Source organism: Elephas maximus, chromosome 16 (assembly GCF_024166365.1).
Source record: "Elephas maximus indicus isolate mEleMax1 chromosome 16, mEleMax1 primary haplotype, whole genome shotgun sequence".
NCBI lineage: Eukaryota > Metazoa > Chordata > Mammalia > Proboscidea > Elephantidae > Elephas > Elephas maximus.
In genome coordinates this window covers 65,419,788-65,436,833 of record NC_064834.1, presented here as the reverse complement: position 1 = coordinate 65,436,833, position 17,046 = coordinate 65,419,788, and the positions used below count along the sequence as shown (strand labels likewise).

General features: G+C 41.6%; 1 protein-coding gene across 9 annotated transcripts in view; it reads left to right on the top strand.

The window, feature by feature from the left end:
• The window catches only part of ABLIM1 (actin binding LIM protein 1), a 319,662-nt gene that overhangs the window by 279,851 nt on the left and 22,765 nt on the right, over positions 1 to 17,046 (top strand). For all 9 annotated transcript variants that reach the window (XM_049854690.1, XM_049854686.1, XM_049854687.1 and 6 more), the window contains 4 exons: positions 1,101 to 1,178; positions 1,874 to 2,029; positions 5,737 to 5,772; positions 7,541 to 7,670. In XM_049854690.1, coding sequence (XP_049710647.1) covers positions 1,101 to 1,178; positions 1,874 to 2,029; positions 5,737 to 5,772; positions 7,541 to 7,670 — 400 coding nt within the window. The remainder of the gene's footprint in view (positions 1 to 1,100; positions 1,179 to 1,873; positions 2,030 to 5,736; positions 5,773 to 7,540; positions 7,671 to 17,046) is intronic.

Below are 17,046 nucleotides of genomic sequence, written 5' to 3'. Positions count from 1 at the left end.
TCAGAAAGTATTTATTGCTTGCCTTCTGTGTACCTGCATGAAGCATTCGGTATATACAATGATAAAAAAATTCAGTGATGGCAGAGACCTTGACTAAAGTCAGTGAGGGAGCTAGACGTGATGCAAGGAGACCAATAAATATGTAATTATAAATTTTATTCATGAAGGGAAAAATAAGCAGGACATCATGAGAGAAAATAACAAGGGGGAACTAAGTCTGAATCAAAAAATCGAGGTGCTATTTAAGCCAAGGATGAAGGAGATTAAAAAAATTAACCAAGTAGAACCAGGGATAAGAGCATTCCAGGCAGAGGAGCGGAAGGCTGAGACCCCTGGGACAGGGAAGTGTGCCATGTTCTGTGAGTGAGGGGTGGACTAGGAGAGGAAGGCAGGAACAAAATCATGGGGCTCTAGAGGTTGTGATTTTACTCTAAGTGAACAGTGAAGCCAAAAGCAGGATTGTGACAATCCAAATTATGTTCTTCAAAGATCTCCCAGGCCACCGAGTGTTGTTGTTAGTTGCCATCAAGTTGATTCTGAGTCCTGATGACCCTATGTGCAGAGTAGAACTGCTCCCTAGGGTTTTCAGAAGCAGCTCACCAGGCCTGTCTTTCAGGGCACCTCTAGGTGGGTTCAAACTGCCAGCCTCTCAGATAGTAGTCAAGGTTTCACTGCTTGTGTCCCCCAGGCAGCCTGGCCACTGGGTACCAAATGGATTTGAAGAAGGCTAGAGTGAAAGCAAGAAAACCACGTAGGAGGCCATTGCATTAGTCCAGTGAGTGAAGGGTTGATTGGCTGGGACTAGAATTGCGGTAATGGAGATGGAGAAAAAGAGAGAGCTTGGATGTGTTTTGAAGGTAAAGCCAGAGGTCTTGTAGGGGAGGAAGGGAGGAAGTCCTGAGAAAAGCCCCAAATGCATTTTCAAAGCTGGATTGCACTCATTTTCATTTACCTTTACTTCTAGGCTATACTTCCCTGTATTCACAAAGATCACAAATCATTCCTTTCTAACTGGCTTAGCTTTTAGTAAAGCTTAGCGACCCAGCTCAGTCTTGACTCTGAAGCCACAATCTGAAACCTTACAAGTCACTGTTTTGCAGCCTACCAGGACCTCCTCCGAGAGTATTTATTCTCGACCCGGCTCCAGTATTCCTGGCTCACCAGGTCATACTATCTATGTAAGTACCTACTTCTGGGACAGGTAAGTCAGTGGCTCATACAAGCAGAGCAGTTAACCCAAAACAGAAGCTAATTTGAGGTGATTTCTCTTTCTGTTATGAGGCCCGATTTTCATTTTTGTAGATCAGGCTTCTCAATCACGTTTTACTTCAGGTAATTAAGTTTATATTTGACCGTCATTGGAATGATACAGTAGGTCACCTGTAGAATGCAGTGATATGACACAGGGCTTAAAACATTGTTGTAGATAATTTGCATATATTTGGAGATTAATTATATATTTTATGATGCTAATTCTTAGGGTTCTTAAATTCTGCCACAAGGGTATTTAAATATTTAGTTTATTAAATATACAATTCTGGTTTGTTGCCATCTGGGAATTTTTTTTTTTGCCCTCTGTTTTCCCTCTCTTTAATAAATTTAGGAAATTATCTTTAAGGTTTGCAGAGTTCTCTACTTGATGACTTCTATGTAGACTTTTCACTAAGATTTTGCTGACTTTTTTTAAAACATGATTCATATATGGCTTAAACAGGCAACTTTCTAAAGAGTATGACTGTCTAAGCAAAGTGTTTTGGTTTCTGTTTATGTTTAAGGTCTTTACTCTTTAAGTAAGACATACAATTCACTAATAAAAGTTCCCCCAAAGACATGAGACTGCACAGTCATTTTTCTTTCTGTTTCATTTTGCCAGGCAAAAGTAGACAATGAAATCCTGGATTACAAGGATTTAGCAGCCATTCCCAAGGTCAAGGCAATTTATGATATTGAGCGTCCAGACCTTATTACCTATGAACATTTCTACACTTCAGGCTATGATGACAAACAGGAGAGACAGAGTCTCGGAGAGGTAATAAATTCCTAGAGGTTGCAAATTGTACAGTAATTACCTTTTGTCGCATGCATAAAAACTACTGTTTGGAGTCAGAATAAATCTGTGTCCTTTTGACTGCATGCTGTTTGCAGGATTCCGTGCTAGGTGCTTTGAGGTGTTCCAAAGCCTCTCACGAGATCCCTGCTCTAGGGGGAGGTTACAGAGAGGTGGGAAAGTAGACTGGCCATGTGCTTTGGGGGGATTCGGACTCATGGCGATCCCATGTGCGTCAGTGCAGGACTGAATGCCATAGGGTTTTCAGTGGCTGATTTTTCAGAAGTCGACTGCCAGGACTTTCTTCCAAGGCACCCTTGGGTAGACTCAAACCTCCAACCTTTTGGTTGTCAGCTAAGCATGTCAGTCATTTGCACCTCCCAGGAACTACCGCATATACAACGGTGAAGGAGAAATATGCGTCAGTACCAGGTTGTAGAATAGTGAAGCCAACATGCTGAGATGGAAGCTGATGTCAGGGAAGGCTCTCCAAGGGAATAAAGGAGGAGGGAGGGTCTTCCAGGTGGTCTTGGTCATAGGCAAGTTAGAAGTATGTTCATGGTGGTCCATGAGGAGAGAGAGAGCTTCCTAAATTTTGACAGCTTCAGTTTTCAGCATCTGAAGATAGTTAGAATGTGCAAGAAAAGAAGACACATGGAGAAGGGGCAACGGTACAGCAGAGTGGTGAGAGCCAGGGTTCTGGGATCTAATTATCTGGGCTCAACTCAGAAGTCACCACATGCTGGTTGTATGACTCTGGCCATGTGGCAACTCTTCTCATCCTAGTTTCCTCATCTGCAAAGTGGATAGGATAATGATAGAACCTACCTCGTAGGGTGTTCGAGAGGATTAAACAAACGAACCTATGTAAAGCAATTAGAAGAGGGTCAGACTCGTGGTAAATGGTCAGCAAGTGTCAGATACTATTGTTGTTCTTACCTGTCCCCTTGGGGCCTGTTAATGTCCAGCCATCAGATCCATCCTGCCTCCAGACCAGAGCCTCTTTAGCCCCTTGCTGCCCCCTCCCCCTACCACCCTGGCATTGGAGTTCCCTGCTACTGTCCTCCCACCTAGATCTAGGGGGCTCTCGTCCATTTCCCTGGCCTCTTCAACTCACCTTGATTTTTTTTTCTTTTATTTTGAAAAATTGGTATCATCTATAACTGATTTGAATCTACTCAGAGAGCTGTTACCCAGGTAGTGGGTTGAAATCAGCTGTTCAAGGTTGAAACAGACAGTAAACAATCAGCAGCAAGAGACCTTCACACAGTGCTTTGAGGTCTTACATGAGATAAAGAAAAGGCATGAACGTATGTGACTCTGCTTAATTCACTCTGAATTTTTATATGCACCTCTTTTTTTTTTTTTAAACCTGGGTTCTGTTCCAGAGCACAGGTCTGCATTGAAACGTTCCATTGGGCAAAAAGTGATACTCGTTTTCATGTAGTGCCACCTAATGGTCGCTTAGTTGTAGCTGCATCTGTGGCTGCCCTCAAATGCATGTTGATTCGCCTGGGTCGCTCAGTTGCCATTGAGCCCCAGAGAGTTTTGTAGGGATCAAAGGGCAAGGGGAGTTGCCTGAACTAAGGTGCAAAGGGGCTAGTCTTAGAGGAGGTGGCCAAGAATGTTCTAGTGCTCAAGCCATACAAGCAAGGGAAGGCAGGTTGTTTTATGGTGTAATGAGGTGTGTGTGTGTTTGTGTTTCCTAGAAGCTCTCTTTTGAGCAGCAAAACGACCAGGTACTCAAGAGCTTGGGCTTTGAAGTGAAATTTTCTGGGCTTGAAACCAGACTTTGACACTTACTAACTTATGACTTCGGAAAAATTGCATACTTCAGTCTACTTAGCTGTGAACTTAAGATAATAATACTTACTCCTAGGTTTTCTGTAAAGGATTAAATGAGATATGTAGATTAAAACAGTACCTGGCACATAATAAGTGCTCAGCAAAACTGCTGGCTGCTGTCTTCATCACCATCACTGCTGTCAGCCTAAAATGATGAACTCTGGTTTGCCTACGCACAGGATCTCATGGGAGGGTGTCCCTTGGATCAGAAATGAGACATATTAGTGAACTATTACCCAACACGTGCATCTTACAACTTAGAAAACTTTGCAAGCTGTTCATTTATTTTTCCATTAGTTATTAACATTTCTTTGCTAGACAGATAGATAGATAGCCATAAAGTGGACTCCAGCTCTTGGCAACCTTTTGTACAGCAGAACAAAACATTGCCAGGTCCTACGTCATCCTCACAATCACTGGCATGTTCAAGTCCATCCTTGTGGCTGTTGTACCAGTCCATCTCACCGAGGGTCTCTCCCTCATTCTCACCGGCCCTCTGTTTCACCAAACATGTTTTTCTCCAGCAGTTGATCCCTCCTGATGACAAGTCCAAAGCAAGCTGTTGTGATCCATATAGTTGTCATTGGCTAATTTTCAGAAGTAGATCTCCAGGCCTTTCTTCTTACTCTGTCTTAGTCTGGAAGCTCTACTGAAACCTGCCCAGCATGGGTGACTCTGCTGGTATTTGAAATACTAGTTGCATGCCGTCCAGCTTCACAGCAACATGCTGGCCACCACGGTACAGCAGACTGACAGACAGGTGATGGATTTCTTTCACAGAATCCATATACTGTCATTTTAGAAACACTGGAGGAGAAGTTTGAAGTTCCCTGTAGCAATTTGTGCCTCTAGGAAGCATGAACTGTGGGTCCAGAATTCTGGTGTTAGAACAGGGCAGTTCTGGCCGCTGCCCTCAGGGAGCCCGTCTTTCATGGCGAAGATGCTCTGGAGACACGAAGTAGCTACAAGTAAAACAGGCTCTTGAGTAATTCTGGGGCACAGGAGAGTGTAGCAGTTTATTGTGAACATGGGGAAAGGGGCAAATTCTGGAACTGAGACACCCACGACTAAGGGGGTTCTCGGGAAGGCTTTGTTTACATTTCATTTCTCTTTGAAGGCTTTTTGCATTTTAATTGTAACATTTCATCCATCCTTTCAGAAAGTATTTGTTGAATACCTAATATATGCCAGGACCCTCTCTAGTGACTGGGAGTATATAAAAATAGTTATAAATGAGCCAAGCTATGTAATGTAATTTTATGTGGTAATAAGGGCTTCGAGGAAGAATAAAGCAGAGTAAGGAGAAAGCGTGTTTGGGGAAGGCGGGCTCAGAGAAGGCGCTGTGTGGTGGTGCATTGGAGCAGAGACCTCACCAAAGATAGAGGGTGAGCCCTGCCGGTGTCAGAGTAAAAGGCACTGCAGGCAGAGGGAACAGCATGTGCAGAGGTCCTGAGGTCGGGAGCTCTTGGCCTGATGATGGGCCCCAGGAAGCCAGTGTGCCTGGAAGGACAGAAGCTGGCAGGTGAGTGGTTGTAAGTTTGGCAAGGTGGCCAGGGCAAGATGCCATCATCACGGTCTGATTTCAGTCATCAAACTATTTTCAGTGATTGCTGTGGTTATAATGCAGTCAGCAACACTGCTCACAAAATCCTGTGTTTCAGTAGATACTGTAACTCTTAGTAGTAAATGGACCCCTCACCTGCAGACTGAATTAGAAGATGGGTGAGGTTGCTGCCTTGTGTATTTTGAATAATGTTTCCAGGGGATTCTGGCAGTCAGTTCTAATTAAAACTGGTAAAGAGCTAATAAAAGTGGTGACTTTAAATTCTCCTTTATTCTTCTAGTCTCCAAGGACTTTGTCTCCTACTCCATCAGCAGAAGTAAGTACCATTTTTGGAAATTACAAGGAATGGAATTTGGGAGTTGCTTGGAACTTTCCTAGACTGGAATTTTTGAGAAAGGGCATAACACAAAAGTACAAACAAAAAAAAAACCTGTCTACAAGACTCTGATGAATGGAAGGAGCACTTACCTGTAAAATATGGCATTTAAAAAAAAAAAAAAAGCATTGCTATGGAGCCAATTCCAACTCATAGCATAGGGGATACAAATAGCCTTCCACTGATCTGAGTCTGCGCCTCTAAGTGGTAGGAGAGGGTTTGCAGTGAGTGAAGCCAGTTGTCCCAGTGAGGGGCTCTCTCCTCTTGCCTGTAATTAATTCACTTGAATCCTAGTGTAGTGGATCATCTGAAATCACCAGTGATGGACATTGTGTATTCTCTAGTCAGAGCTGTTTTCTCTGGAGGCCACTCCTTTATATCAAGAATCAATAGTTTGGTCTCAAACCCAACTAGCTTTCTAGATGTCTTTTATGAAACTGGGCTGACCCTAAGGCTGTCCCTGTAATTTCAGAGTAAAAACTCTGTAGTATTCTGATGGCTTATGACTGAAGGCAGTAAATTTATTAATTTCTATTAGTCTTATAATTTATGAGTAAGGTGGTGAAGAGTTAACTTCTGTTATTGACCAGTTGTAAGGTTGAAGCATATCATTTAAGGACCTCTGTTGTTTTTACTTAGCTTATTGTTATAGCCAACTAGGGCAAACCAGTTTCTTTGCCATTTGCTCTCAGATTTCACAAAGCTGCAGTTACTGGATTTTTAATTGATAGTCATTCACAGATTTCTTTTGAATTTTTATTTTTATGGCATTAGTAGAAACTTCATAGGAGAACAAATTCCTAAAATGTAAAACATTCTTTGTTCTCTTAACAGTTTTATTGTGTATGTGTGTGTTTTATTCCCTAATACATTTTTTTTCTAGGTTTGGGTATAGGAGCCATATTAATGGTGTGACTGTATTCCATTGAATTCATATGCCATAATTTGCTTAATTATTCCCTAATTCATTGGGCATGTAAATTTTTTTCTTTCATGAAGGGTGTTGTTATAAATATCTTTAAATAAATTATTCCTTTTAAAGATCATTTTAAATTATTTCCCTGGAATGTGTTTCCCAAAGTGGGAAGTAGAATTACTGGGTTTAAGGCCATAACCAGCTTGTCCTCCAAGAGAATTTAAAGTGTCACCAGATGACTGTTACAGACATGGTGGGTTGGCAGTTGGAACAAGTGGCGAGACAGGTCCTGAAGCGTGCTCTGTCTGTAGTAACCACGTACCCACACAGGTCACTCACCTCGTTGGAACCCTGTCTCTGCATTAGTAGGAGAAGGGAGGTGATAGCTCGTAGGCTACGTTCCTTCCTGCTCTGCAGATCTGATAAAAGTGTAGACACACTTGGAAAACTGAAAAGTATAGTATAAAAGCAGTCATTGGAATTACTGTCTTTTCCCACAGCTCTGTCAGTATTGGAGTTTATCATTTTTATGACTTAAAATTTTAGTTATCACAAGTACTGCAGACTTTGAGCAAAATTTCATTGGCCACTAGATGCTCATGTACTCATATAAAAAAAATTTTTTTTTTTTTTTTAAACTCATGTACTTAAGGAATATGGTCCTAAAAAATATGCGCGCACAGGTTGGTGTTATCGTTCCTCGCAGCATCTCTGGAACATGGCTTCACTTCACAGTGATTGACAGCGCGCAGGTCTGTTTTGTGCTCACTCTTTCTCGGACTTTGCTTCCAGGGCTACCAGGACACTCGGGATCGGATGATCCACCGATCCACTAGCCAGGGCTCCATCAACTCCCCTGTGTACAGCCGCCACAGCTACGCTCCAACCACGTCTCGGTCTCCCCAGCATTTTCACAGGCCTGGTAAGGGCACCTGTTTCCATGATTCACCCTGTATCATAATCTCTGTTCGTTTGTGATTCTCCCCCACCACTGATACTGTATTGAAAAATCTGGCTGCCAAATATTTCTACCTCTCCCCCAGAAAAAAAAAAAAATGTAATATTCAAGTATATTTTATACATTTCCTTGAACCACCAGTCATTTTATAGTTACGTTCATTATGATTTGTAAAATATTACGTTTTTGACAACAAACTGCTTGTGGAAGCAAGGGAGTTTTTTTTTTTTTTGGCTTGAAAAGGATCTTGTCATTTTGAGACTTAAAAAGGAAGCTCTCTAAGAGAAAATATCTTGATGCACTTTTTAGGCATATCAGCATCATCTAAAACCCAGTAGTAGCTGTCTGTTAACAGATTTATTATGTTTCCCTTATCCAGTGATATGGTGTCACAAAACAGGCTTGGTTACCCACTCTCTAGGAGTCTTTGGTGTTGTACTAGGTAACTTTCAAGATCCATTTTAACCCTAAAATTTTGAATCAGGCTTATAAAACACAGATTTATATATATCTCAGAAATATACTGCGATAGAACGTATCAAATAGTAACGGACTTCGGTTGATCTTTATTTCCACAGAAATTGGCCCCTGTTGCTTTTAGTGGGGGCCTCATATGTAGAGGAGAAGAATAGAGATCTCAGCACAGATTCATGATTCCCTGAGCAATAGATTCCTGAAGGAAGATTGTGGCTTTCTAGACAAACTCAGTGATTGTGCGCATCTGTGTAGACTTCATGTCAAGCTTCTTATCCCTGGACGGTCTGATGAGGACAAGCCCATTCACACGCCAAGTGATTTTATAAAATGTATAAGAAATAAAACCAAAGGAAATTAACAGAATGTAAGACGGCTGCAATCTTCTCTTTAAAGCCATAGATGTAATGCTTGTAGAGGATTGAATTCTTCCTACTTGATCTTTCAGTAACAAAGTTTTCTCTAGGCTCCTAACTACTCAATATTTAATGAGTTACACTCAGTGAAATTTGCGGGGGAGGGGGTGGAGTTCATTCTTTTTGAATGTAGAACTGTAATCATTTTATTGATGCCCTGGGCACAGGTCTGGATTTGAGCCCTTGTCTATTTGGGAGATGAAAAATTCTCCATGCTGCCACCCCAGCATTTCTGCTGAGGTCACTGAGACCCCAGCCATGGTGTTGTCAGGGTGGCATTGGGGAACAGGGAAGTTATTATTTCAGAGATCGCTGAATAGTGGGCAAGTGGTCAGCCAGGGACACCTCTTCCCCCAAAAGGCCATGTCCATAACGAGCACTGGGAAATTTTGCATCTGTTCCAATCATGGTTTTGTTTTCAGTAGCCTTTAGAACATGTTTCCCATTCTAAGTACTTCTCCACCTCTCCTTTCACAATATATTTCTGTATATGTGTGATGCTGATTGATAGGGTATATATATATATATTTTAGGTTCACCCCTCTAGAGAGAAGCTGGTGGGGTTCTGATGACATAATTTATAGAACACCCCAAAGGCTCCACTCCCCAAGTTCTAGATCCCAGATGATGAACCAGATGCCCTAGGTCTGTGTTAGTTTTAATGGTCCATTCTTCCGAGATTCACTAAGTTTCTAGATCCCCAGTGCTACTGCGGCATTGTCTTAGGATCACGAGTAGCTCTTTGTTGCCTAGGGAACATGAACAGGTTTTCCTTCCACGCTGACAAAATAAAATTAAACTTCCAATGGAAGACGTTGGCAGCTTAACAAAGAATCTGACCCCTTACATACAAGAACTACTTTTTCAAGTTTCTGGAATGGATTGTTATTTTTTTACATGGGTTTCAGAGGGCTGTTTTATGAAGTTTCTTAAAAAAAAAAAATAGCTGTTGTAGAGTCTAAACGATAACGCCCAGTATTGGCTCCCCAGTGGCTGGCATCATTCTGACACAGAATGTTTTAGAAATAGTTCCTTCTTAATGAAGCCATTGATTTCCAGAGAGTGAATCTGTACTGACCTGAACCTATTTGCAAATACCACCCCCCTCTACCTAACCCTTAGCAGATGCATTCTTAACCCTTTTCCTTCCTTCTTTTCAGACTTCTGATTAACGTTCTTTACTTTTTTCTCTCTTGGAACAAAGATGGTTTCCCTGTGTTAATTTCTGTTCTTCTTTTCTGTTTTCCCCTGGCCCTGCCCCGACTCCCTGCTGCGCAGAGCTGCTGTCTCCTGGTGTGCAGAGGTTGTCCTACCTGCGCACCAGCAGCCTCAGCTCCACCCACAGTGACTCCCGCCCCAACTCCCCCTTCCGACACCACTTCATTCCCTATATCAAAGGTAAGGAGTCAGGCCTCTCTAGGCAGCGCCCTGCGTAGTGGAGATTTATTAGCACCCTGGGAAGGCTAATAAGGTGTATCTCCAAGAGTTAGCTGCAAGCTTTTGACCTCTCAGCATGCCTGCCATGTGCCATGACTACACCCAGCCGTGCCTTAGAACTGGCATAGCACCTCTCCTTAGGAGAAATATGTCATTTCTAAAGGCTCTAGATGAAGAAACAGGAAGTACATTTAAGCCTATAAGATGTACGCTCTACTGCTTAGAAAAGTACATGTTATTATTTTGTTTTTGTCTATGTCAAAAGCAAAACGTAATATATAACTGGGTTTTTTTTTTTTCTTGGTTTTAATATGCGATATGTCTCAGCAAACACAAATGTGTTTAACAACAAATATCCAAATGTTGTCTTGATGGTGAGAAGCTACTTAACAGTATTAACAAGTCTAAAAAAAAAAAAAAAACAAGTCTAGGCGATATAAAAAGACCCATGGCAACTGAGGAGTCAGTTCACGGTTTCAACTGTGATTTAAGTTTCTCTCCATGAGCCAACTCTTCAATGGTCTTCTTTTGATTTGCCCTGATTTCCACACAGTGAAGAAGAGAGCCTCACCTTCTGTTTTCTCTTCCCTTGCTGGGCTGGAAAGTTAGCCTGCCTCACATTCTATTCCATCCCATTCATGGCATCGCCCTTGTTTTCCTCATTGTCCATTATCTTCTGTGGCAGTTCTCAACGAGGGCTTTTGTTCCCCTCCATGCCCTGGGGGAGCCACAAGCCATGAAGAAGGTACGAAGGGGCCACAACTTAAAATAAGTATAAACTCCCAGAGGGATGCTAACTTTCTCCATAATCTTCATTTGAACCAAATTAACCAATAAAAACAGCTAAGGGAGGGAGTAGGAGGCAAGCATAGATGTTGCCCTGGGTCTTAAAACGGTCCTAAAGGAGTCCAACTGTGTGCCCCAACTGCTCACATCACTAACCCACCTAATGAGTGGCCTCAGTGTGGTTCTGTCTTCCCAAGCTTTCATTTGCAATCCATCCAAGTGATTTTCTTTTTGCTCACTTGGATTTTGGAGCAACTGAGTCCTAAAAAATAGATGTACTGCACTTACCCTTATGCAGTTACTTCATAAATTTGCTGTTTCAGCATTTTTCTATGCTTCGAAAATAATACTGCTGACATCCTTACTGAAGACACAGACCATTTGCCATTTGCAGAGAAGGCAGTCATTTTCAGTAGGTGTAACACTTCCTAAAATTCTCGACAGATTATTGAAAATTACTATTTTTGAAAATTATCATTGAAAGATTATTGCTAATTAGTACTTTGGGGAAAAGCTTTTATTGTCTAAATTACAGGATGGTTCTTTAGAGAACATTTATAAAACCATAGGAAGTGATTGAAAGAACTTCACAAGTATATTTTAAACAGACTTTAATACAGAAGCCCTCAGCCAAATTACGATTTCGTTTGATTTCAAATACAAGAGAAAATACATTTTTAAATTCATTAAGATGTAAACTTCCATGTTTTGTTCTTATATGTTTCATCATTCCGAAGAGATATTTTTTTTTTTGTAGAATGAAAAATGTCATGTGCCCGGTAAAGGTCTACAAAGTTTGTCTAGATAACATGTTACAAAACACCCATGACTAAACAACACTGATGTCTGTGAGCAGCCTTGTGGAGAGATGGAAACCCATGAATATGGCATCCTAGATTTGAATATTATGTCTGTCACTTGCTGGCTGTGTGGCCCCAGGTTGTTTACTTAACCTTTTGAGTATCACTTTCCTTACTGTAAAATGCGAAGGATGATACCCCTCTCCTAGGTCACTAGAGGCATGTGAGGTGAAGCTCCCTGTTTATAGTAAGCACTTACTTTACGTCTGCCCCTGATTTCCTCCTCAGAATGTGCTTTACTGCTCCCATTCCATTTGCTCTTCACAGCAGCCCTGTAAAGAAGGCCTAGCGGCGGAGAGGAGGAAGCTGAGGCCCTGCTTAAGAGGCTTGGCCAAGGGCTCACAACCAGGAAGTGGCAGCATCTGAACTAGAACCCAGACCCTCTCTTCCCAGAAGTGCTCCTTCGTATTACCTGTTGCTGTTGAGTCGATTCCGACTCGTAGTGACCCTGTAGGACAGAGTAGAACTGTCCCGTAGGGTTTCCAAGGAATGGCTGGTGGATTTGAACTACCAACGTTTTAGTTAGCAGGCCAGCTCTCAACCACTGTGCCACCAGGGCTCTGTCGTCATATTGGGTGCCTTCGTATCCGGCATTAACTTGCATTTCCCATCCCCTTTTAACTAGAAAATTGCATTCTCATTGAGAATTAAGACAAACAGCTAATTTTAAATTTCAATCACTTGAATTACAAAAATAGCACATTTATACTTTTCAAGAGAAATTACCAAATCGTTATGAAAATGACAGCACCTCTGTGTGCCAAACAGCGCTTTATCAAAAATGTAGCTGAGACATCCTTTTCTGTTTTCAGCCCAAATTTGAAGCTTTTAACATAGTCACATATTGTGGGTTTACATTATAAAAGCGTTCAGCGGAGACGAATTAGCTTGGCCAGGGCCTCACTCTTAAAGAACATCGAAGGCTGTCTTCCGTTTTCTTTTCACTGGGCATGTACCAATTGTTTGTATTGAATAGGTGATGTTCTTCAGGTGCAGAATATCAGTATGTAACCAGTATATGCTCAGTTTTTAAATCAGATGAGGTTTTTGCTAGATTACAAAATAAATCGTGGAGAACTTTACAATAAAGACCTTGCTTAACAAGCACAATAGAGTTAAATGGCTAAGTGTTGATTTTCCAAGGAATTACTTCTTAGTTATATTAAAAAACACATAACCATTTACACAGAAGCCCTTTCCATTACTTGGAAATTTCAGCACAGAGGAAACTTAACAGCCATTTGAGAAACACATCCAAGACATCTTTACAACGGGCAAATCTCCAGGGTTTTCCTGGCCCTTACATTTGAACATTTACTTTGTATCCTGGCGCTTGTCTTGTGATCTTGGGGAAGTTATTTTTAAAATGAGTGGAAGCTGGGGAGCTTGGGGGCCCCAGTGTAGGATGTCTATCTCAGGGGTATGTAACTGAGCCCTAGCTGCTCTGACAGCCGGGAGCCTGGCCTTGCACTGCCCACACCCACTTTCTGGTTCTTATTTCTGACGCACATCTGCCCAGGCCCCCCACGGTTCATTGAACTGAGGATGCTTGCATGGGTATAAAGCTGAGACACACATCCCAAGGCTGTCTCTCAGTTTTCTTTGCTTCTACATCCTTTTCTATAAAGTCCATCCTGTTCCTGGCTGTACATTTGTTTTTGTTCTCTGACCTTTTCAGCCTCATTCTATGTCAGTATGTCATTGTTGGACGGTTTGGTCAAGTGCGTGCCTAGAGATTTAGAAACACGATTTTCATTTTGTTTTTGGGTTTGTTTGTGCAGTGTTTGCTGCGTTTCTCTTCCTTTCCCTTTGGAATACTGTTAGACATTACATTCTGTGTCCAGGAAGTATAAATTACATTTGCGAGCAAGAGGGCTACGTATATTAAGCCTCTTTAAATGAAATCATTCCTGTTCTGCCGTAGAGATGAGTTGCTATGATGCAAATATATATTTGACATCTGCTAAAGGAAACCATAACCCTTATTGAAGTTTTAGACAAGAACTGGCAGTCTCAAAACTGTCACAAAATTCTAGAAGCAGCCAACGTTAAGGCTCCCTCAGGATACTCATATATGTTTTGAAATATAAACACCTGGGAGTCCAGAAGGCTCAGCAGTGTTCCGGCAGATTCCCACAGCAGCTGCATGCTCAGCCACTTCCTTTCACTTGTCTGAGGATTAGTCACTTAAGCTCATGGTACCCAAAAGGAGGACAGTGAGGACAAAGCATTTGGAGTCATTAAGTGCAATGAGAACGCTGTAACTGAAGTGAACGAGCTCCCAGGGACTATAAACTTGGCTTATTAGGCTGATAAGGAAGGAGATAAAAAATGAAGACCAAGAAATGTTAAGGATTGGTTCTTGCCATAATAGCTAAGGTCTCTAACAAGTAGGGTGGCCCAGCATGAGGACTTACTTAACAAAATGACTGCAAGTGTGATATATATGCTGTTAACATGCTAGATACACTATTATATTTAAACAGTGTCTTACTCTGGGCTGCTAGATGGTGATGATGATGATGATGTTGTTAATACCTTCTAAATGTGATGTTTCATCTGATGCCCCATGTATTCCTTCGCCCAAGTAATGAACTAAGCACAAAAAACCTTTTAGACCTCACCAGTTACTTTTTGGCAGGACAGAGTGGGAAGTTTCATTACTTATTAAAGTGGGTGTTTTAGTTAGAAAAGGGGAAGAAGCTTTTAAGAATGTTTCTTTTAAAAATACCAAAAAATTTTAATGACTTTGGTATTCAAAGGCTAGGATTTGGGCACCTGGCAATAGTATCTATCAGAGACCTTGTTCCCCAGGGAGCCGGTGTGATGCATGGAGTCTGATTGTGCAGCCACAGAAATGAATGTTCCTGAGTATGTCTTCACCTGACATTTTAAAATGTTTGGTGGGAAGGTTTTAAATGACTGTAGAGTTAAATCTATCTACGCAGACTTGAACATTCTGGTAGGTTTTTCTAGCAGCTGGAAATGTCAATGGTTGCTGAAGATACACAACCAAATAAAGAACCAGGCAATTGTGTGCCCAACTAGGAACAGCCTTCAGCCAGCATTCACCCAGGGGAGACTCCAACTCCTCCTCTGCAGCCTTCGAGAGTCCTCACCAACATCAGACAAGTGTTGGACTCCACCGCCACTCCCCAGCAAGGATCTCATTGATAGACTTTAATGCCTGGACAAATGTCTGGTTCTGAGAGCCTTAAACCTTTGTATCCCACCTGTGCAGGTATTTTTCTGTGTCCATGACACTGGCTAATAATTATCAAAACAAATTTAATAGTGTTTCATCTGATTCGAAGTCAAAAACCAAAACCAGGGAGATCATGTCCCTGAAATATCTGAGGTTGTAAAAGCGTAGAGTAGAGTAGAGGGTAAAGGATAAAGGCCAGGGGAGCAGTGTGGTTCAGAAGCAGGAGCAGCCAGTACTCGGGATACCAGGAAAGAGTCTTCAAATGACATCCTAAAATGAAGCAAGCAGGTTGAGACTCTAGAGAGATTTTGAGAGTAGCCCGCAAGAATTCTTCTGTTTTTCAAATATGAGTTTCTCTTGTGAATCATTTCTCGTGTTTCTAGGAGCAAGAAATTCCCCTTAAGGGACACAGTTAGCATGGAGTTATTGAGGATTATGTAACTCTAATAAGGAAGTTACAAAAGGGGGCGCTATTGTGATCCCATCCTGTGTCCTAGCACGTGGCTTGCTTTAACTATAAGATCTGAGAAAGACAGTGGCTGTAGTGGTATTTGCTAAATTCGGCCAGTACATAGCTGCAAAATTAGTTGACTTAGTCATTCATTCACAGACATTATTAAGCACTTACTCTTGGCCAGGCACTCTGCTGAGCACTGGCCACACAAAGATGAATGAGATCTAGTTCTAAATAAGCCTCACATTAAAATAAGATTTCCTTCAGTATGTAAACCATCTTCTTCCTTCCCTTCCTTGCCTCTACCTGTGTTTTTTACACTAATTTTTTCGAACATGATCTAGTTATTTCTCTTTAGGAGAGTGATAAGAAATGAGATAACTTTTTTTTAATTAGCTTTGTAATAAATCGGCAGTTTGGGGTAGAGCTTTGTAATTTTAGAAGCTAATAAATATCCAACTTTAATACTAAAGTCAACATTTTAACATATTGGAAATTGGATACTAAACTGACTCTTGGGGGAGAAAAGATAAATGTTTCAGAAGACCATAACCAAAAGCCTGGAGTTGAAATTCAAGCCAACAACAAATTCTGATCCGTCCTTGGAATATCTTGCTGCCCACTGGTACAATTCTGTGTTCCTTTTACATATATATGTGTTTGTGTATGGAGAGAGAGATTAAAACTCTATTAACACGCTATTTTAAAACTCTAGCAATTAGCATCCTTCGTACTTTGCTGACCAGATCTAGAACACTTTGACTTGAAGAAATTGGCTGATGCGAAGATTTATGATTTATTTAAGATCAGTAGCATTAAAAGAAAGATAAATTGGACTTCATCAAAATTAAAAACTTTTGTACTTGAAAGGACACCATCAAGAGGGTAAAAAGACAGCCCACAGAATGGGAGAAAATATTTGCAAACTGTGTATCTGATAAGGAACTGTATCTAGAATATATACAGAACTCTTACAACTCAATAATGAAATTAATAGCATTTCTAATTCAATAGCCCTACATCTTTTGGTGTATTCTTGGGACAAGATGTTTGCTCAGACATGAAGCAGGAGGAATTGTGGGCAGTAGCTGATCTCTTTCCAATTTTGCACACACCTCAGGTCATCCCTGCAGTTCTCCTGACCAGGAGGCAGCACTGTGGCTATGATGGCGCTCAAGGCTTTTGCAGCCAAGCCCCAGCTCTCCTTTCCAGCCTTTTCCCCATCCTCCGCTCCCAGAGTGCCATGTAGTCCAGCCACAGTTGTCCCACTGGCTGCTTCCACACACCAAGGCCCTGCCACAGCTTGTTTCCACAAGTCTCCAGCCCCCTGAAGTACCTGCCTTCCCACCCCTTTGTCCACCTGTCCACCTGGTGAACTTACTCTCCCATGCCCAGCTCAAGTCTAACATGTTCCCTGTAGCTTTCCTGAAGAATGAATTGCACCTTCATCTGAGTTTCATAGCATTTTCATGTACCTCTGAGTGACCCAGTTACATGGTATGAGTTCGTTTTCTTAAATCTGTCTCCTTAAGTAGACTCTGAGTCCCTTAAGAATGAATGAAACATGATTCATCGACTTATCCTCAGTAGTAGCTTAATGCCCAGCCACAGTAGGTGTTCAGTAAATGTTTCATTGATTGAATTATTTGACTGGTGGGGGCGGGGGGAGGGGGCTTATCTTTAAAGAGAAAGATGAATAGATGAAAGA